This window comes from Amblyomma americanum, chromosome 7 (genome assembly GCF_052857255.1).
Source record: "Amblyomma americanum isolate KBUSLIRL-KWMA chromosome 7, ASM5285725v1, whole genome shotgun sequence".
Classification (NCBI taxonomy): domain Eukaryota; kingdom Metazoa; phylum Arthropoda; class Arachnida; order Ixodida; family Ixodidae; genus Amblyomma; species Amblyomma americanum.
This window is the reverse complement of record NC_135503.1, coordinates 87,407,192-87,429,096: the sequence shown is the minus strand read 5'-3', so window position 1 is coordinate 87,429,096 and position 21,905 is coordinate 87,407,192. Positions and strand designations below refer to the sequence as shown.

Sequence of the window (21,905 nt, the reverse complement as noted above, 5' to 3'; positions counted from 1 at the left end):
GTAAAGCCTTCACTGACACCGCATTTATTTATATCAGGGACAAATGAGAAGCGAACAAGATAACTGAAATTTCAACGAAAAAACGCACAGCTACTAGCTCTGGAGATGCGATAGAAGCGAAGTCAATTAACTCCTCTTAAGTACAGTCTTCACGCTTAAGAAGTGAAAATAACCGGCGCTAGTACTGAGCTTCCTCTGGCTAGCATCTCCTTTCGGTGTTCATGTTTGATTTGTCCAGTTTACGTTTCATTTGCTGGTGATAGCAATTGACATAACCGCTGACTCCCTATAGGGCACGCCATATCAGGACAAGGACGGCTTCGATTTTGGGCACGTGTGTTTTTAACATCCACTCAAAACGTGATTACATAGACATTAGAGGATTGTAGCCCAATATTTTGTTTGTTTTATATCTCCACTTGAAACGACATGTGCAGTCTGCGTCACACTTATGTGAAGCGCTCGAGCATCGACTCGCTTTACAAACAAATCTGCACATCGCCTCAGCTACACGGTTCTGCATGTATAGCAGCGCTCTAGTGGAAGTAAAGTCCCATTGACGTGTAGGTCATGAGTATGCAACCAGAATATTGTAGGCGGCACGTCTAGCGTCAGGTTTGTCTCACGCGCAGTACTCGAGCGATATATGCTCAAGTGTGAAGCAGACTGCCTCTTAGAGATAATGGCAACGCTACGCCCAAATAAAAACTTCCGTGTAATATCCTCTAAAAGAGAAATAGAAAATAGGAGAAGGAAAAGGAAGCAGGTGAATTAGAAGAGCTACCTATGAATAACCTATACCTGAATTTGGTTGCATTCTGTTATCCGGTAGCGCAAACTGCAAGATTCAACCCTTAGTATTACTTGAAAGGCGCTCTCTACGTGTTTGCCTTAGTATCCCAAAATCAGTTTCAAACGCCCTGCTTTAAGTGGAAGGCCTTACTCCTGATCTAAATTACCGCTTCCATATACTCACGGTACGAAATTTCCTCAGGTGTTTTAACCGGTGACTAAATTCAGTACTCCTAATTTTTGCCTCAGAAGGCCTTATTCTTTTCTCATCATTGGTCACGGTATAAAATGCAAAAAATCACGTTAACGCAGAACCTTTTAACACCGATTGGTGTTGATCTCAGTTCTTTGCAGTCGGTTGGCGACACACCGGCAGCAGTGGAATTTCATTTCGACCACATCTTCCCGTCTCATGCAAAAAACATACCCGCAAACGTTCTAAACCGTGTTTTATCTGATCACATAGAGGAGTACCCCATCATATGGTGCTTTCTACCGATGCCTCCACCAGCTGCCAAAAAGCTGCAGTTGGCCTCTTTTCGCAGGATTTGGCATGGAACTATTCCGTCTGCATCCCAGGTCATATTCTCATTATTTCTGCGAACATTTTGGCTATTGGAATGGCCCTGCACAAAATTCTATTTCATGTGTAACAGGTTATCATCCTCGCTGATTGTTTATCGCTTTCAGTCGCCCATGAAACTTCACAAAAGATTTCTTGAGCCGTTCCGTGCGATTTTTTGTCCCATGCCCTTTAAGGAGGCCTGTTTTGTCTAGGTCCCTGGCCATGCAGGTATTCAGTCAAACGAGGTGGCTGATTACTTAAAGTAGCAAGGTCGCCTCTTAACAGGCCAGTTACACATGCCCCGATTTTCAGTCTGCTTGTGATTTACAGGTTTCAGCGGTTCCAACGCATACCACCCAATTACAGGATCGCTCACTAAATACGACTGATTATCAGCACTTAGCTTATAATTGGAACGTCCGTTCCTGTAAAACCAGGCTGTGTGAGGTATCAGTGACGCGGTTGCGGTGCAGGATTTCAAGTTTGAATTTATATATATATCTATGCAGATGTGGGTGGACACCGACAAACCTGTACGACTAATGCGGTGAAGATGAATCTGTGGACATTTTCTCCTATACTGCCACAATTCGCACTTAAGAGAAAGATTTACCTGGAGGACCCTCTCTAAAGGTTAGGGCTCCCGTTATCTCTGCCAGTGTTATTATCTTTCGGTGCGGGCGCCAAAGAATTTGCATTATGTTTAAATTGTATGCTTCTCCATGGTTACATAATTTCAACTGGTAGGTTGATTTGTTAGTTTAAAGTTCTCTGCGCTCTTCTTTTTTCATCAAAATGCTATATGTTATTTTACTTGAAATATTCTTATATCGTTTTTCATCGATGCAGTTTTCAAAATTCACGCTTGGCGTTAACATTTCTTCGTAATCACCAATGGAAATTTCCTTGTTTATGCCACTACACAATGGCCAATGCCTTCGTGTGGGTATGCGCCATGTTTTCAGAGGAAGAAGAAGAAGAAGAAGGAGAGCTACTGGTTGGGAACCCACCCGTTCCGGCGAAACAGTTTCAAATAAAAACTCATCTCGGAGTTTCTGCCGCTAATTAACGGTCTACGTTAGGACAGTGCTGGTAGAAACTTCGCCAAAGAAAATATTGTAGCTGTTAAGGAAGGGTACTTTAATTTCTCCTGCATCTGGACCTGCTAAGGTGAATTGGCATGTATGTTGTTGAAACAAGTTTTATCAACCCACAGTATTACGGGATGCGAATGCAGCGTAAGCAACTGCTTACGCTGAAAGTCACGATCATTTCCGGTTGGAAGAGCCTACCGTTCGTTTGGTATGTGCATTGCAACAGAAACTAATGCTCCAGTGCTAGCTAAAGCCACGTTTGTTTCAATAAGAACCGCTCGTTAGTATTCGAGCGCGGTGCCGCCAATTTATGCGATGCGCACCTGTCTGCCTTCGGTGAAGGCAACAAGAAGGGCACCGAGAACGGGATCTGATTCCTGCCGACGTTCGAAAAAACCGGTTTACTCTTATGCGAGGATATACATCGTGCAACATGCGACGAAAACCCTCGCCGAAAACGGCCAAAAACCATTCTCGGGCCGAAAACCATTCTACCTCCCAATGCGAAGTGTGCTCAAAGAGATTAATGTCGTATTTATTTCCATAGTGCGCATACCTACTCTACAGTTGCTAAAAAGTAAAATTTTTCTCCTCGCGTAATTAAAACACGTTTTTCTCTGGCACTCAGACTGCTCATTGCGATTGTTAAATCTTGAAGGCAGTGTTTGTTGAACATCAATGGAATTACACAATAATAAAAGCACGATCGCACGAATGTCTACAGCACTATATTTCAAACCTCTTGAACAGAAGGAAATAAGAATGTTCCGCATAGAATCCGAGAAACGGTGGAAATTACATCTGCTCGCAAAGAGGTTCTCTGTTCCACATGTCATATGAAAGGAATATAGACGACTAATTTCAGATGCTTGTTTTCATCTTTGAAATGAAGCGACTGACATTCGAAAACATAGATCACCGCGTGTTATTCGCATATGACGCTTAAATCATTTATAAACGAATTTCTTCTCTTATACTGTTTAAATCAACCGAACGCCGGATGTGACCATTCACATGCGTGAAAAAACTCGTAATATATATGGTGATACGCAGATGTCTTTCGCTACAACACTAAAGCCAGCCAGCTTCAAGAGTTGGAATGAGAACAAACGACCCATTAGCAGTTATATTGTCGTTTTTTTGTGCTTCACGTGACCAAAATGTGAGCTACTCGTCACCGCATTCGGTGTGGAATCCAAACCGAACAAGCTTCATAAAAAATTCATTTCTAAATTTTTAAGCTGTCGCAGGCAAATTCCACTCGGTGATTCATGCATTCAAACTTCTAAGGCATCATTTTAAAGAAAAAAATACGTAACCAAAATTTTGAGTCAATAATCTTTTAAGATCTGCAGGAACTTTTTGCTTTTGTGTTTTGCGCTAGATGCTGTAAGATGCTCTAGAAAAACTTATGTGTTCTCTCAGGAGATCATTACGTGCCGCTTAATGGGTAATAAGCACGGGCTTAAGATATAAATTTTTGGTAATCATCTCGAGTACGGAAACTGTGCTGAAGAGTGCATTTCCTTTGTTTAGAACGAAGGTTGTATCTGATGAAGTATGTTTTCTGCCAGTATATGTTTTGCTCAGTTTCTATCGCTTCAAATTGTGTCCTCAACACTTTAACCCCACGTAATGAACTCACGCCTAAACTTTTTCAGCACATTTTAGTAAAAAAATGGCACTCATTATTCGAGTAATTAGGGTTGTTATTCCATGGTATATTGCGCAAAACGGGACAAGCGACAAAGAAAGACACACACATCACAGGCGCTACAGGCCCTTGTCCAGTTTTGCGCTACATAACATGGACAATTGTTACCGACTCGCCGAAGTTTCTACCGTTGTGAATAGTTGTTACACTGTCTTTATGGAGCTCAAAAATGGCCTTTTACCAGTAACCAGCCCAGCTTTTACCTTCAGTAAAACAATACTGCGGGTTACTCAGTTCATGTGCAGGAAAATTAAAAGTGCGTGAACGGAATGAGCGCCCTTGCAGTGTGTGCACCTGTGCTGGCCTTGTGCTGTTCGCGCGGCGTTCTTTCCTGGATAGCTTTAGGAGTTACAGCGTCTTCAGCAATCCCACGTTTTCGGTTCACACTTTTACCCCGTTACTTTTCTCATGCTTGCCATTCCACCCGATCATATTATCTCTGTACTAAAGGTTATGAAATGTTACTTTGGCGCTGGTGGCGTAAATATAACGGATTTGTCGTCATACATCTCGGTGAATTTACTTAAAGCGACATTGACACACTTTTGGATAACCCACAGAAGCAATTCTTTTCTTACTACAACAGTGCATTCGAAATAAAGTAAATACAGCCAAACACACACTATAGATGTCCTAGAAACAACGTATTTAAAAGAAATGCGAAGCGCGAACTAAAGAGGCGCTCGCCCTCTCATGACTATGCGGAAACTTGTTAATATCGGTCCCAATATTATCTTACACCTCTTTAATTTACGCTTTAACAGCGCGTTTTACGCTTCACAAAGACCGGTAAATACGCCCGCCGACTTTCCTCTTATCATTATTTAATACTCGGTACAAATTAAAATGTTATTAAGGTTAATTGTTACGTCTTGGCCGGTATCAGATGACATCTCTAATGCCTTCATGCGGCAATTGGGAGTTAGCGAAGGACCTCTGGATTTTCTCTCACCTCTCTGTTGGAGGAAATAATTTTAAATGATGCCTGTGTGTAGATATGTAAACCCACTGTCTAGCCTTCCATGTAGATCAGTTACTTAGTACCTTGGAATTAGAGATAGAAAGCTCTCCAGGGCGTAGCTCGCGCTAATGCCCTCCACAAGTAAATGGGCAGGCCCATGATGCCATTTGGGTAGACACCACATGTACAGTGCATGAACCGGTAGCAGCAGGCTACAGTCCAACCCTACCCCACCACTTCGTCTCCTCTCAGGCTCTACGCCTGAGGAGGCATATGAGGCCGTCATTGCCCTAGCCTTGCACATTCGGACGCCCCAATACTTTTTCAGCGACTCAAAAACGGCTCTGTCCAATTTTGCCAGAGGACGGCTTCACACCCCTTCTTCGCAATTCTTGACCACCCCTACCCAAATTAAACACCCAGGGTAGAGCTCCAGTGGGTGCCGGCTCACTCTGGGAACCCTGGAAACGAGGCTGCCGATAAATTCGGCCGAGGTTTGACTTGCAGGGCTCAGGACAGTCCCGATCTAAGATTTTGGAGGGAGCGGGCGTACACTTTTGCAGAGCTCCCACAAATACCTAGTTTGGACCCTCGGACCAACCCCCCTCTCGATTCCGCTCTGTTCACACGCCTCCAGACCGGCTCTCTGTCATCCCCTCAGCTACTATCCCACTATTGTGGCACATCCCTTGCATGTTCCCTATGCGGTGACCCTCTCGTCACACTCTCCCACATTTTTTTCGGCTGTCCTGCTGACCCTCCCCCGCAGGGACAGCACGCCATCTCGAGCTGGGAGGACCGGGAGGTCCTGCTCACGTTTGCAGACACGTCATCGCAACTTAGTGCGGTGACTCGGGCTGACGAAGTCATGTCCCGTCATGACCATCTTCATGCAGTGCAGGACCGCGAAGTGGACCAAGGACCCAGCAGAATCTAAAACTCATTTGCAGAACTGAATTTTTCCTCTCTGTAAATCCAGGCAACCCGCGCGCTTCTTCGTTTCTTGCAGAGCACTTGTCTACACTCGCGGTCGTGATTAGGCGTTTGGTGCCTGTAGATATTCGCTTGTCTCACACATCCACGTCATCACACTTCATAAAGGTCTTTCTTGCCCTCTTTCCCTTCTCTAATGCAAAGCCGAAAGGCACATAATGATCCATGAGGCCGGCCTCTCTGCCTCACTCTCAAATAAACTTCTCTTAATTCCGTACTTCCCTATAAACTTGACGGGTTGCGCACCGTTCATTGCATTCGGTACACAGGGCTTGACGCAGTCGGCAAAACGTGTATCCAAGCCGAACTTTTACCGTTATATGGGTAGCAGTCCAAAGCAACAAACATGTCATTCTCGGGGGTTTATTTACGATGGATGAGAGACCGCAAAAGGAAAAAAAATATGGAAGTCCACAAAATGCTGGGCGCAAGTGCCGCAGAAATGCGTATCCAGTGAATTCGCTGCAGATTTGCGAAAAATAGGAGTATATTTCCTCTGTTCATCTTTTCACAGAAGATTAAATACCAGCTACTCGAATTCTCTCGAAGCTATCCTTCTCTTCTGTTGCCGTTGGCTTCAGGTGGACTGGCACATACCCACAGTGGGGGATTGGCCATGGTGCCTTGCACATTCAAGCAGAAGTAATACATCGAAGTATCTAAGATTGACATGGGTTAAATTTTGTGTTGAAGGCAAAAATTTTGAAAATTATAGCTAACAAAGGATTTTCCCTGGCTAAGTTATGTAATAATGAAGGTAATCGCACACATATGCTCTGGCGCTCGCCCCAAAGAAAGAAGAACCGGAATAGAAATAAACACGTAATTCCCGAGGTGATTTGACGATGGATGAGTAGAATGCAAAAGAAAAATATTGTGGCTCCATTCCACGCTGTGAAGGTGGTTGCACATTCAAGCTGTAAAACGACACCCAATTAGTCATTCTGCCGTCATTTGAAAAATCACAGACGTGACTTTACAAATAGTAAAACCAGAGACAAGTGAAATGTACTTATATTGCCCTTTATATATATATTTTAAACTTTTTCATTTCTAATTTTGTTTTATTTTCAATTTATATTTATTTATTTTTTCATTACGACTGCTTTATGGTCAGTATGATATACGATTTCTATGCTGTTATTTACTTTCCTTCTCTGAGTAGCATCCAACTTTGAGGTGGCGCTTTTTGCTTAAGAAAATACCAAAATATGCTTGTACGGTAGAGGTATAGAGCTTCGCTGTAAAAAGCGCTGAAAACGTTGGGCACAAGTGCCGCATAAGGACGTTGCCACCGATTGCGCTGGCGATTTATGAAGGATAGCAGCGCCTTTGTTCTGTTCTCTTCACGAAAGATTCCGCACAAACTACTGTAATCTCTCGAAGCTATCCTTCTTCGCATCGCGTACATCCCCTTCCGCTTCTTCAGCTTCCTCTTATTCCAAGGTCACACCTGCATAATGAAGAAAACTTACGTGGCCATGTATACATGCAGAGTGCGCCTTCAAAGACGTGGGTAGTGTTTACAGTTATTCAGGAGACCTTGGGCCTGTTTGGTACATAGGTGACATTTATTGTTACGCTGACGACCATGAGGTCTGCGGTGCCAAAGGAAACGTGCCGCAGATAAAATCTAGCCAGTAAGCCCTCGAAAGGTTTTGTGCATTAGTAGACTTCAGTGCTGCCGTGCAGAGCCTGACCTGCAGTGAAAACAATGCCAAGCTGGTGCCGGCAAACCATGGGCCGAAGCAAAACGTAATGACGGAGAGGATATATTGTAATAAAAACATTATTCGTGCCCACTCTATGCCCGATCCATCACAGCCGGCCATGCACGCACGTGACAGGTGCTGACGACAAAGAAGACAGACTAGGGTGAACTGCATCTTTTGATAGGCTAACAACAACAACAACAACCATGGACGCTGCGTTTCCAGGTAAGACACCGCTATACATTTAGACAGGCTGCCAGGCTTCAGTCCGTCCGATTTCAGGTGATGCGTCAATTTGTAGAAAATATCCTTTTATACGGGACCAGAAATCAGGCTAGTTGGTGGCAGGTAAGTGTACAATGAACAGCGCCGAGACTGCACTTCTATCATTGCATTGTACATGCTCTCTATTTCCCTAAGCAAGGCCAAACCGCTTTGGGAAGATCTTGGCGCCATTAACGTATTGCAGTATTCTTGACGTAGTGAAGAGCCGGTTGAAATTACCTTGATGGCTTGCATTGCACTCAGTGATCTTATTTATGTAATTCACATTTTTTTTACGGTTAAGATGGTTAACTGGTACGGCTGCCACGGGTTTTTCAAATTTTCTCGTGGGCAGGGTAGGCGTTATACTAGGCCAATAAAGCCCTAAAGTCTACTCCAATAAACTAAACGTGTTTAATCTGCAATGAGTTACTTTATCGCAATGGCACAGTTGCCGGTGTAGCTTCCAATGGGCTCGCCATTGTGGGCTGTTACTATTTTCATACTTCTGGAGGAGCTAGCCATTCTTGCGGTGAGTTTAGGCCTGTCCTGACATCTAAATGAACTTGCACGAGTCACACAGGTCTTGATATTATCTGCTCCTATTCCGGACACGAAAGGGCAAATAGTTATGACAAGGATAAGTATGTTGACACACCGCTGAGATCACCTTGCGCAGTTAATTCCGCGCCGCTTGCAGTGGAACATGTAGCTTCTGCTTCGGGGCTTGCAGGTAGCAAGAACACAAAACCCGAACAGATCCAATCCGGTGCTGTACGCGGGGTCAGAAAACGATTTTTAGTTTCACTGAGCCGACGGGCAGCTACCAGCTGTGACTGTACGACTTTATGTGGATTTCCAGGTGATGCACCATAGCACGCAGGTCCCCAAATGTATAGCCACAAGATGAATGGGCGGGAAATTTATATCCTTTGTCACGATTTGTTGGGACTGCAGCCGAAGCTCCTCGTGACACCGGCAAGTTCGGGGTCCTGTTGCCTGTATGCCCGGCCATCACGACTGCCGACAGAACGGACGCGAGCGGGTCACGAATCTGTCTTAACGCATGAGCTGCTTTGACGATTCAGACCCTGATTCCCTTTTGCCAGCAGACCCTGATTCCCTTTTGCCAGCTGAAGATTTCGTTTCAAGAGCATTTCATGCCCTTGAAGCAAAATGGCCTCCTCCCGACAGTCCGACAACGTGACTCACAGCCCTAACCCCTCCTCCTGTCAACGCCCTCCCCCGCACCTTTCGCATGACAGCTTTCCTCTTTTTCTCCTCGTGCTCCCCTCTATGCATACTTAAACGCACTAGCTACTGCCACCAGTCACCGCTGAAGAAAGAGCCGAGCCGGCTCCGTAACGTTCGGTTTCAAACTAATGGTTTTGGTTGGAGATGTGTTAGAGTTAATTATAAGTCTTCAAACGCAACCAGTCAGCCAAATCTGCTAAAATATTTAGTCGTCAGTGCTATGCTATGAACGGTGATTTATCGTGGTAAGGAGAAATGCCGAATTTCTCAGTTAAACACACGAGATATTCGGCTGTGGCGATGAAGCAGACGTCTAACGCAGTGGCCGGCGAAAATGATCTGATCGCGCCGTCGCGGGTTAGAAACGCACTCGCGGCCTTACAGTCTTTTGCCGTAAAGTGTTTTGCATAGTTGCCAATAAAGCATGGTGACAGGCTGTCAACAACTTGGTGGGAAGATTGGCTACCATCTACACTTCACTCTCGCATAAAAACCTCTTTGGTTATCAGGTCATGCTGGATCCAACGAGATTCAGCATGTGTTGGCACGATACCTATCTCAGGAGGTCCTTGGGGACACAGTGCCAAGACATTCGGGACCTCCCAAATGTCGGGGCGCAGTGTCTCCAAGGACCAGCTGAAAAAAGTTCTTGGCCAACGCTTACACGTGCTAAATCTCAGTGAACCCACTATGGCAACGTAGCTAGAGAGGTTTGTATGTGAGAGTGAAGTGTAGTTGACTGATCCAAGATTATAACATGGTATGAGCTCTTTATTAGTAATGTAGCATCGACACGTACTGGAAACCGGTATGTATGTGTTATCTTTCACAGCTTAGTTCTAAGGCAGCTGAAATGACTAAGTATGGCGCATTGCTGGCGGACTGATGCAGAGTTTGGCCGCGCTTGGTAGTGGCATGATCCACTTCTGCTCATTGGAGGTGCAGTCTACTTCATGCTACACCTTGTGGCATACTGCCGAGCACAAATGTGTTACAAATCCTCGCCTGTCACCGCATTGACTTATGTTGTGGTCATCGGCTCGGTTCTTAGAGGCCTAATACGGCTGATTTGCCAGAAACCGTTGAAAATGCAGAGTGGAGTAGGCCATGATCGGCGCCGGCTTGCTTTGCGCGTTTAAACTGAGATCAGGCCGAGTTACATTTTTTGTTTTTGACTTTTTGCTCCCAGTTCTGGCTGTGAAGAATGCGTCGGCTTTTGTAACCGAAGTGGAGCGCTCTCTCCTCGGGAACAGCGCGCCTAAAATGCACAACTGGTTCCTCTGCTTTGAAATGGTACGGGTACACAGCGTTTTTCCGTGCTATATATATACTCTGGGGCCGCTATCGCTAGAGATCCTTTATTGACGCTTAGCCCAAAGTTCGCCCATTTGGTTCAATCTCAGCAAAGAAGATATTTTACTTTGTTTCGAGTACAAAGAGACAGTAATATTGGCGGAACGCTACTATCTAGAAGTGGAAACTGGTGCAACATGTTAATGTTGCTAATAGGCCTGATGTCTTGAGAAATTCATAAGCCATCTAATATCTTGAGAAAGGAACGGCGCCTTCTGACTTTTGCTTCAGTAGGATTGCACATTTCGGGCAGCTTAACAACTTATAGAGAAACTTGAGCGCCGTATTTGGGCCACTTATGTTTTGAGCCGTCTTTGCAGTGTTTCCTTTCTTCAGGCTTCCGACATTCCCGTTTGCCTCATGAAGGAACCTTTGTGCATGGTCCTTATCCCAGGCAGGAAACATGGCCCTGCTCTCACTGCTGTACAGCGCATGGTCGCTGCGGGTGCCGTCACCGGAGCCTTGGCCACTGTGGCTGGCGCAGTGCGCCTCGCTACAGAGCAGCCTGCACTGCGCCGAAATGGTGCTCTCGGCCGCGCTCTCCGACAGCACCTACTTCCTGCTGCACGCCACTTTCTATGTGAGTAGGAACTCGGTCCACTCGAAAGCTATAGTTGCGTGCTACACGAACATGCGTTTAGGCGGCGCCTCCACAATGAAGCCGAAACCCATGTCTCTTTTTTCCGGAAAAAAGGCGACAAACCGGTCAGAAAAATTCTCTTCACTCGCATGTTTCATAGCTGTCAGCGTGGACGTCACAGGCGGGAGCTACCTGGGGTGGTTGGGCTGGGAAAAAATAAGCAGAAAATAATTACTTCAAGGCAAGGATCCAAGTTTTGTTTCACGCATAAATATAGGCCAATGATGGTTTCATTTTCAGTCACCAACAAAAATAATTTTCGCGCCTGAAAGACCATACTGGAAATAAATCTATAGAGGAAGAAGCTAGCATGAACGCGTTGAACTAATGAATATAGATAAGATTTTTTTCAGAACAGAACTTCGACCGATGCTCTTTTGGGGGTTCTTTAGTATGCAAAAACAGAGTGGAACATAAGATTACAAGCTAACACAAAAAACCACTTTCTTCAAGGATTTTTAACTCCGGTCGCCTGACTCAGTTTTATAATATGGTCGGCACACTCAGCTTTCCCCACTGGAAACTTGAATGTAGTCTTTGCCAGAAGTAACCAGGCTGGACGGTTTGCTTCTCAGTCGTATACTAAAGCTATTATGCAAGCCCTCAAGCTCTAAATCTCTCTATGGTAAGGCGAACCCTTGTCCTCACCTTACGACAACTAACTTTTTGATCTGTAGGGAACCCGTAAGGGCTCTACTATTCGAATGAGAAGAAAACCATGCAGTCTGGTTACTTTTGACAAAGGCTGTAGCTAAATAACCATATAATTGACTTGTGACTTCCGCTTGCCACGCAGTATAGATAGACGTGATCGAAATTGCCTCCATCGAATGCGCCTTGAAGTTGCTTTTACTAAATCCTGTTTACATTATATTGGTGCATCATGCAACCCTCTGTGCCTCACATGTGGTGTGCCCGAGGATATTCTACATTTGAAATGCCGCTGCCAATTCTTCAACAATGCTCGCAAGGCACTCTTAAGTGCTTTAGGACTCCGACAGGACGGCCCCGCGAACCAAGAGCATGTCCTTGGACCCTAGAAGGACGCTGCTTCGGGTGTGCGCGAAAAGAAGCATTTTTAGTGTTTCTAAGAGGCACGTGTTTGGCGGACATTCATTGATAATCATGTTTGTGTGTGTGTTTGTGAGTGCGTGAGTGTGCTTGATTTCACCATTCACCGTTCCTTTTTCTCTTTTCCTCTCTCTTTCACCATCCTCTTCTCTAATCTTCTCTTCTTTCACCCTCACCTGGAGTAGCATGCCAGGCCGAGAACCTGGCAGAGCTCTCCTGTTTCATTAAAATCTCTCCTCCTCCTCCTCCTCCTCCTCCTCCTCCTCCTCCTCCTCCTCCTCCTCCTCCTCCTCCTCCTCCTCCTCCTCCCCCCCTCCTCCTCCTCCTCCTCCTCCTCCTCCTCCTCCTCATAAAATGTTATGAGAACCCACCCATATTCTGATATAAATCACACTTGTTGCGATTTTGGGGCCGCAGCTGCTTACCGAATGTTTAGGGTGTATAGTGCACAGTCATACCAACTTGAATGCGATCTTGACCACCAATTTACGCCACACATGGGCCTCACGCTCATAAAACCGATCACACAGACCTCATTCCATGCAAACTTGACCACCTAATTGCCGCGGTCGAGCAAATATTGAGATTCAAACGTGGTGATTTCAAGCGAATATTGACATTCAAACGAGGTGATTTTTTGCATAGAAAAGGAATGCCTATTGCTCCCTTTTCCTTGCCCTTTTTCAATAATGCCACGGTAGCTGTCCAGAAGTACGCCCACAGGAGGCCCTACTACTTCTCGTATGTACCCGCCGCGATGGTTCAGTGTCTATGGCTTCGGCAGCTGAGCAAAACTCGCAGGTTCACATCTCGACTAGCAGGTCCAATGCGAAAACGCCGTAGTGCAGTGCAATGCCGGTTCATGTTGAAGAACCTTACACGATCGCAAATAATTCGGGTCCATAAACTTCGGCCCCTCTCATAGTCCGTTAGCAGCTTCGGGACGCTAAACCCTACATACCCAACGATACCATACCACATTCTTGTCCTATGTCAGCTAGATTACCAAGCTGATTGGCCGGCAGATGACAGCGTTAGTTTCTGGTTAAGCGGTTTTGATACATTGTCTACATATTGTGTGCGTTATATTTTGTACGAATCATTTACTCTTGTACTCTGTACAGGTGGTAGATATCTTTATACATAGTTGAAAGTGCTATTGCTATATTGTTCACCTTTGTTTCTGGAACAGTCGAGACGACTGCCTTTGGAAGTGGGGCAACTCACCTTCAAGAAAAGATGTTACGCAGCGAGTGCTCTCGAGTGAGGAGAATAACGATCAGACAGCGCTCTGCTTCGGGTGGGTGCAACTTTTCGACCTCGAAGCCCCTAACTCAACGGCGGCCGTGACAGAGTTTTGACAGGCATATTATGACGCGTGTTAGAAAATATATCTATTTTACACACCGGTATCCGCTGACTATAGCGCCCGTATATCGAGAGCTGCATAGCTGGGTGGAATTAACAGAGGCACATACCACTCGTTACAGAACACATAACTCGTTACATAACACTCGGCATGAACAGTGGTACATAACACATCTTTCTGCCGTCGAGAGGAAAATACCGGGACTATTCCATTATTTCCACGTCTTCAAGTCTACCTCAGCAGTTGGTTTGGGCTTCACTTCCTTCACCTGCACTAAAAGGAGTGGCATTTAAAGCTGCATTCTTTTATATATCCCTTTATCGCACGTTTGTCTGACGTAACCGCACTCAAACTAAGATCAGCTTTCCGTAAATAGTTTTTTTAAGGTTCACTAGTGAAAAGGCCATCGTGGTCGTCTTGCACGATGTCATAAAAAGTTCATTCAATCAATTAAATTGGCTCTTTAGACAAATTTCAGAAGTAACTTTCAAGATGGCTTTTCGGTTGGAGGTTTTAGACGCTATCACTCCATCTGCATAAACATTACTAATCGGCTGTTTGAAACAGGTATGTTTTAGTACCCTTAAAGTGCGGCCTCAAAGCGCGCTATGACAAGTAAAATAGCGGCAGCTGGACTTCCATTATTTCGCTGCTCAAGTGTGTTCGTGCAGTATATAAAATTTCATTCAGCAGGAGAAGCATGATAACTCATTGTTCCGACAACCAGACGGTCGTATTTTCTGATCCTCGTAAAGAGACTCATTTAAAATGCTTTTCTCACGTACTTGCAGTTCCTGCTTTTTGAAGCCACAGCCACGCTACTCGTACTGGGCAGTGGCATCTACATGCTTGGCAACCACGTGAATAAGTTCGCTGGCGTGAGTATTGCAAATAGTGCCCCCCCCCCCCCTTGACCTTTGCTGAATACATTTTATAGAGTAAACTCTTGTAGAATCGGTCTACTCATATAGCACTGCATTCTACCGCGGAACTTATACGGCGCCATGCGTAAGACCTTAATTACTAAGTTACCTATTTTAGTTGTTCTCTTCTACAAAGGGCAGGCGAGAAATTAATTATTTGAATTGGACCAAACTAAATTACCATAATGAAATCTATTCGGTGACATCTTTTCTTTATTGTATTAATTTCACGCTGTCATTTACTTCGAGTGTGCAATGCTTATTCTTTGAAGATATTTTACTTTGTGATCTTCCATACGTGCACGTAATTCTTAGAGGTTTGTTACACAGTCTGCACCTTGTTCCTTTTAATATATTTTGTCATGAAATAGTTCACTTTCTGCCAGGCGCTGTCAATGAAGCTTTCTGAGGCTTTAGCAAGCGTGATTCTTTCTGTATGTCAGTTAACGTGAATAAAGGTGCTATCTATCTGAACCTTGGAACCTGTTGAAGGTGACGAAGAGAAGAGAGGTAAATCCCATTCACAGCGTTAAGGGGCGAGGAGAGAGAGAGGGAAGGTGGCAGGCGACGGCTGGCCCAATGCCTTCGGAGGCTATGACGAGGGCACATGAATGTGCAACCTAAGGCTAGTTCTACGGTAGAATGCAACAATATATAGCTAAACCAAATATATGACAGCGTTCGCTGATTCATGTACTAAGTCCCTATATCTTTCTCTACAAATTTTCCACCATGTGGAGCAGCTAGAGTACTGTTTAGTCACATTCGACTGTAGAGAGATAACCCCGTGCACTATTACCTCTGCACAACCCCACAAAATTGGTAATACACTGCAATGTGCGTGTTATCTGTGCTGGATAAGTTGAAAGTCGAAGTTAAATATTCTGTACAATCGCAAGGGGCAACTTACTTTCGAGATTTTTGCGTGGATTTTACTAAATATTGTGAGTGTTATGTCAGCTCTTCTCTTAATAATATTACATCTACCTTTTTCATTTAAGGACAAATTGAGGACAAACTGAAATTCGGCTGTACCGATTGGACATTTTGTCCCAATAAGAAGGATACGTTCACTGAAAATGAAACATTTATAAGCGAAAAAAGGCAAAAATGAAAGACAGACATCTCAGCTACGCGCGGCTTCTGTGCCTGCGCTGACGACAATCTCCTTTTTTAAAGTACTCTCCGTCTACTCCTTCACTTCTAGCAAGTGATCATGGAGTCCTTTTCGTTATTGACATCACGTGTTTAAATGCAGTAGGCGTAAATAAATGTTTCATTTTCAAATCGAATTTTCGATGCACGAAATGGGTCTTTTGCTGGCGAGCAAACATCAACATAGGCACAAAGATTCATAAAATCGACCTTTATCAAGAAAAAAACGTCCTTGGTGCGCCTTAAAAAAAGCATAGTTGGGAAAATTATTCTCCCAGCTTTCAAGAAATTTCACATCAGTCAAAGCATCTGTTCAGCAGACGAAGCGTCAACAAGGCTGTGAAATTCCATCTATTGTATTAATTAGGAACAAAATATGTTGCAGCTGCCGTTAGTGTCTCCTTAGAATAAGCAAGAGAAAGGACTTCCCTGAATTGTCGTGCTCAATACATATCCTCCTCATGAGTGCTTGGGGTTCGTTGGTGTCTCTAGTAAGAAAAGACTGTCACCCAATGTGGGACTTCACAATATCTCTGCCAGAGAAGGAAGGGGTTTGCTGTTGTTGCCAAAACTATTTATATTTTACAAAGCAAAACGTTAAAATCCACCGCAAAGTTTTGTGAGGGCACGAGCCCTGTCTACCGTTGCCCACTTTTTTCTCCGCAGATTGTGGCTACAGTTACCGGCGCCATACACGCAGCCCACCTGTGCCTCACCGTCAACGACCACTACTTCAAGTCCAGGGGATACTGACGGGCTGGCCAAGGGGATATCCGGTGTCCTAACACGGTCACCACACAGCAGTGTCGTCTGTCACGGACGCTCATACATTGCGTAGTTTGTCTTTTCTTGATATTTTCCACATTTGATGCTGTTTGGACAATAGAGTTAGACCAATGTTGTTTGTGCAATCCAGTATTGCATGAACGTAAAGCATTGCAACATGTGTACCGCTTTAAACTGTGTAGTAATGACTAACATCTGTAATTTACATTCGTGCATTTAAAGAGTCAAGGTATCATTTCAGTCATCCTTAACATTATTACGGGGTTAGCTCAGCAGCTGGATGGACAGGCCGCAATCAGAGGGTGCGCAAGAACCATGTCACCCAAGATCTAGTTGCAGTGTCCTCGAAGCGTCAGCTGCGCAGCGACAGAACAACGTCCTTTTCGCCTCACGACTGTGGACTGTACCAATATAACCCCGAAATGCATTACGCCGAAGTAGGAGCCTTGTTCAAAGGCTGTGTCGACAGCTGCTTTACAAAACGTTTATAAAAGTGATCCGTGAAACGCAACAACTGGGTAAAGAAGTAATGCACGTATACTCCGAATAAACTCAAGTGAAAACTTCCGAAACACGATCGATCGACAAGGCTGCAGTGAAAAAGCGCTAGGAACATAAGCAAAAGGACTACTTCATACAACCTTTTAACGACGTGAAAACATGAGAATAATGTTGTAAGGCATATCGAAACCCGGTGTGCTTAACGTTCAAGTATAGTCCAAATATATCAGGCTTAACTTTTGGTGCCATGCGTCGTGTGTTACTTGGCGGTGTGCTCCGTAGCCGATATTATTTTGAATAACGAGCGGTAAGGGACGATACACCGTCTACTTGGTTCCCTCACATGCGCTCTTTGCTTCATTCCTTCATTTGGGCGCCCGGTCACAAAGGTTTGAATTGGAATGCCCTTTTCGATGCTTGACGAAAGAAGCGACGCACTGGCTTCAATATTACTGAAGGGCATGCTAACTTGATGACCACTGCAAATCTTTGAAGGCGTCCAAATGCTTGAAGTTGCAGAGTCGCCTTCCACCTCTTTTCCGGCATATATGCATTCTCGTCTTGTTATATGGCCACATAAAGCACGAATTAACGTCGTGGCTCAAACAATACATTATTATAAGTATGTCTGCCAAGCGATAAAGCGAATATCTGTATAAAAAAGGCTTCGTGATATATCGCAGGTACGCCCCTTCTCTTCTGAAAAAAGAATATACAATGGCTTTTTAGGCCGTATGTAACCGGATCTCATTAACGCGAAGGAATTTCGGTTCAACTCATCATAAGCCACAATCTCGCTAATCTGTCATCTACGCGCCCTTATGGCGTGAACTCCCAGACACCCTTACAGAGTGCGGTGGCTAGCGGCCTCGGTCTCAAAGGAGATGCCCTCTACTCAGCTTGGCAAGCGCAGCTAGAAACCAGCTACCAAGTGACAGGGGGGTGGTCGTTTGATGCCCAGCTTTCGCCGGTCGCAAGCCAGAGAATGGGTCGCAGCAAAGCCGAAGCCGAAGACAAACTTTATACAGCAAACGATACTGAGGATTTCCAAATCACTCGTACGCAACTTTTGCAAAGTAACACTCACCAGAGACTACGATACAACAGAGATATTGCACATAAAGGGTACTAACACGAGAGAGGTAAACGAACAAAATTTGTTCACCGGGCACTGCAACAGTCCGACGCCCGGAGGATACGACGGGGCCGTCCCGAAGACAGGCGCGTACTGCTTCGCTGGTCCGTGTCTGGGCGAGCGGTGTCGACCCGGGAGTCGTGCGAGCGCGCTTCTCCAGAGCTGAAACGGTGGGACAGGCTGACAGACAGCGAGCAACGTCCTTCTTATATAAGAGCGCGCAGCGTCTCTTCGTTTCTCGCGCCAGGACAGGCGCGCACATGCACACAGTAATAACCGTACAATTTCCTTCTAATCCTAGCGCCGGGTGCGCGACCCCAGTGCTCAAGAGCGGAAAGCGAATTCGAGAACTTTCCAGGTCCTTCTCGCGATGCGCCGTGATCGAGGCGAGAGGAAAGGGGAGGAGGCATCACTCAGCATGCTGAAGACTACGTCCTCTCCGCCGGCAATGAGAAGCATTTACTCAAAACTTCTGAAAGGTTCGACGGCGCACTTGGACATGTTTTCTTTGGCCCCACTCTGGCGTCGAGCTAAGTGGAGATCGCAGCCACACACGCAAGCTTAGCCCATCTCCGTTTTTTTTCCCCACTGTTCTAGTATTGTGTACGGCGGGCACTGGCGAGATTGTCTCCGCGCCGCGCCTGTATCTGAAATGTGCGTCGAATTTTGTTATGTGCATTCTTGGGTTCCGTGCTCGCCATCAAGAATCTGTGTACCACCATCTGCGACTGAACGCTGCTTCTCAAACAGGTTCCAATACCGCGTAGGCCAAGCCGGCAGCTTCCATTGTGGTAACAGTGGCTCATTTGGGACAGTGGAGCATATTCAGTTAGAAAGCTCAGCTTATGATTACGTGCCTGCATAGTACCATGAGCACAAAATTATCGATTTGCTATGTTTTAGGCCCCTCAGAGGGCGCTTCATAGCAGCACCGTGCACCGAACTGTTTAATCACATACCTGGAGGACATAAAACTAGCTGGCCAACTTTCAAATCGTTGGCCGAGCAAGCGATTTATTTGCATGCAGGAATCTTTATCTGCTACCTACAGTTCATTATAATTCTACAGTAACTTGAAAACTTTCTTGCTTTTACCTTCTATGCGTATCCATTCTGATTAAATGACGACCTACCTTTGTTCATTCTTCGCTCTGTCAATTCAATATTTTCCTTACCCCTTCACTTCGTGCTTTTCCCGCCAAAAAAACATGCTAGGATATAAGCCTATTTCAAACGCCTGCTAAACTATTTGTCCTTCAATAAAACCCCTAATTTGCTCTAGAGCCTGATGTATTCGTGAGTATGGGTGCTTCGGCCTGTAGCTCCACATCGTCAGGTAGGGCAACCATACGATAAAAATGTCAGTTTGGAGACTTTTTCGCGGTATTTTGAGGAAAAACTAAATGTAAAGTCAGGTCCCTGCTCAATTTGATGCCGCTAGAAATATGTTACTTCCATCACATTCTTCAAAATTTGTGCTTTCGGACATTCTAAGTGGCTCTAATTATGTCCGCTTCTATAGACGCTCATTGTTTAAAATATTAGCGGAATGAAAACAAGCGTTAGTCGATGCATGGTGACGCCTCTGCGTTTCAAGTGTGCCGCAGATTACCTAGAGCCTAAATGCCGCATAAAAACCAGTTCTTTATCAGTAGGATAGATACACGAAACGGACGTCTTCTCACAAGCTTAAAGTGGCGTAGGGTGTAAAGCTTAGCAATGCTCCCTAGCAGCTGCCCGAAATACCTGAAAACGCTTCTGTGGGCACTATAGAATATCGCTCGACCACAAAACCGATGTGATTTGTGAACATTTCACTGCAATCCACACAAAAGCCATCCTCTCACGTGGCAGTAGCTTCTCCTAGGTACCATCAGGTTACGTACCTGCCACCGCGGTCTGTTATTATTTCCTGCGAATTGCGAGAATGGTGTCTAATATTTTTTCATTTACCGATTTCATCGTGATCGAACCCCACTGATATTTTCAATTCCTCCCTGATGATATTATGTTTAATTTTTGTTCCACTATTCCGAAGTGTGCTTCCACTCCTGTTCGCCGCTAGCAATGCAGAGTTTCAGTGAGGATATGTCCCGGTGACGTCAGCAACAACCACAGCTAGGACACAAACGCCCCTCTCATCTACTTGTCCAACGGTTGTTCTTGTCCTCTGGTAGTGGCACATACCAACAGTGAGGGATTTGAAGATATGCGCGGAAATGTGAAACAGCAGAAACACATTAAAGCAGTTATGTTAGAAAGTTAATCGTGAATTTTTGTTAAAAGTTGGTAATTAAGAAAATTGTAGGTAATGAAGGACCCTTCCTGACGCAGTCACGTAATCATGAAGAGAATGGCACACTGGTTTTGGGACATATCCCTTAGCGCTTGCCCCAAGCGAGTGGAGAACTGGAATAGCAAGTGGAAGCCTTAAGCGAGTGAGAAGAGAGAGAAGAAAGTGATCAAGTGATTCAGTTTCACCGCAGGACTCACTAAGATTCCACAGAGAGAATTGCGACCAACGCTCGTCAAGGTTTAAACATGGTATTCCGCAGCGCAAAAAGGTTATGGACACCTCCCGTTGTGAAATGCATAAGCGGACACTCTAAGGAAAGGATGATGATCATAATGTCCTCAGGCTGAATAAAAGGGCGGGGGATTGGCCAGGGCGCATTGCGGATACAAACGCACTCATGGACAAGGAGTGGATTATTTGGATATTTTTGTGTCTTAGACTAGAATTGGTACGAAGAAAAAGCGGAATAAAACAAGAAAAAAAAAGTAGCGAATTCTCATTCTAGCCGAGGAATCTACGTGATGTAATTATATAGTCGTGATTATAATCGCACAGTAGCTTGAGGGCATATCCCTTGGCGCTTGCTGAGAAGGACAGGAGAATCGGAATCGATTGAGGAAGCCCTGGTCGAGCGAGGGCTATCTCCAAGAAAATTCCACGCAGCGAAGAGAACCGCCGGAAGAAGAGGAAAAAGTAATCTGTGGACTCAATTTCACTACAAGCCTCAGAAAGGTTGGTCATAGATACCCCTGATCGACGTAAATAAAAATTTAGCCGGGCACTCTCCAACGCAAGAGGGTCATGGGCACCTCACATTGCTTTGAACTGCACAACCCCACACTTCAATGAAATGCCAGGTGATGACAATCTGCTGCAGCAAGGAGAGGCTCATGGCTCAAGTAGTGGAGACGCTGGAATCGTTGAAGGCGGGCTATAGTAAGGGAATGACAAATGCTGAAAATCCAGTCATCTTTCTCTTCATCTCCGTCTACACGTGCAGCGTGGATCGCATGCATTAACTTGTCTCGCTACACCCTGATTGTCTCATTTGAACCGTAAACGAGCGGGTCTCGAAAATATTTACACCATTCCGCTTTCTTAGACAACAATCAGCTCTCAATTTGCGTTAGTTATCACGCACTTTATATTTCAGGAATCGATCTCAATTTGACGCTATGCGTTCCGCATCGTACCCGCGCGCAGTGTTCCTCGTAGAAATCATCATCACTGCAAGACACCACTCCTGCTTCCGGGCGACATATTGGATAAGCTCGGTGTTCAACATTCCGGATCTTCGCACCGCCCTGCCCTGCTGAGTTGCCCACAG

The 21,905-nt window shown here is 45.1% G+C and overlaps 1 protein-coding gene across 1 annotated transcript; it reads left to right on the top strand.

The window, feature by feature from the left end:
* The first annotated feature begins 10,540 nt into the window (after positions 1-10,540).
* LOC144097315 (uncharacterized) lies at positions 10,541-16,627 on the top strand. The gene is made up of 4 exons (XM_077630057.1): positions 10,541-10,642; positions 11,097-11,282; positions 14,574-14,660; positions 16,527-16,627. Exons 1-4 carry the CDS (start codon positions 10,613-10,615, stop codon positions 16,611-16,613), a joined length of 390 nt encoding a protein of 129 aa, XP_077486183.1. The 5' UTR covers positions 10,541-10,612; the 3' UTR covers positions 16,614-16,627.
* Positions 16,628-21,905: the final 5,278 nt, after the last annotated feature.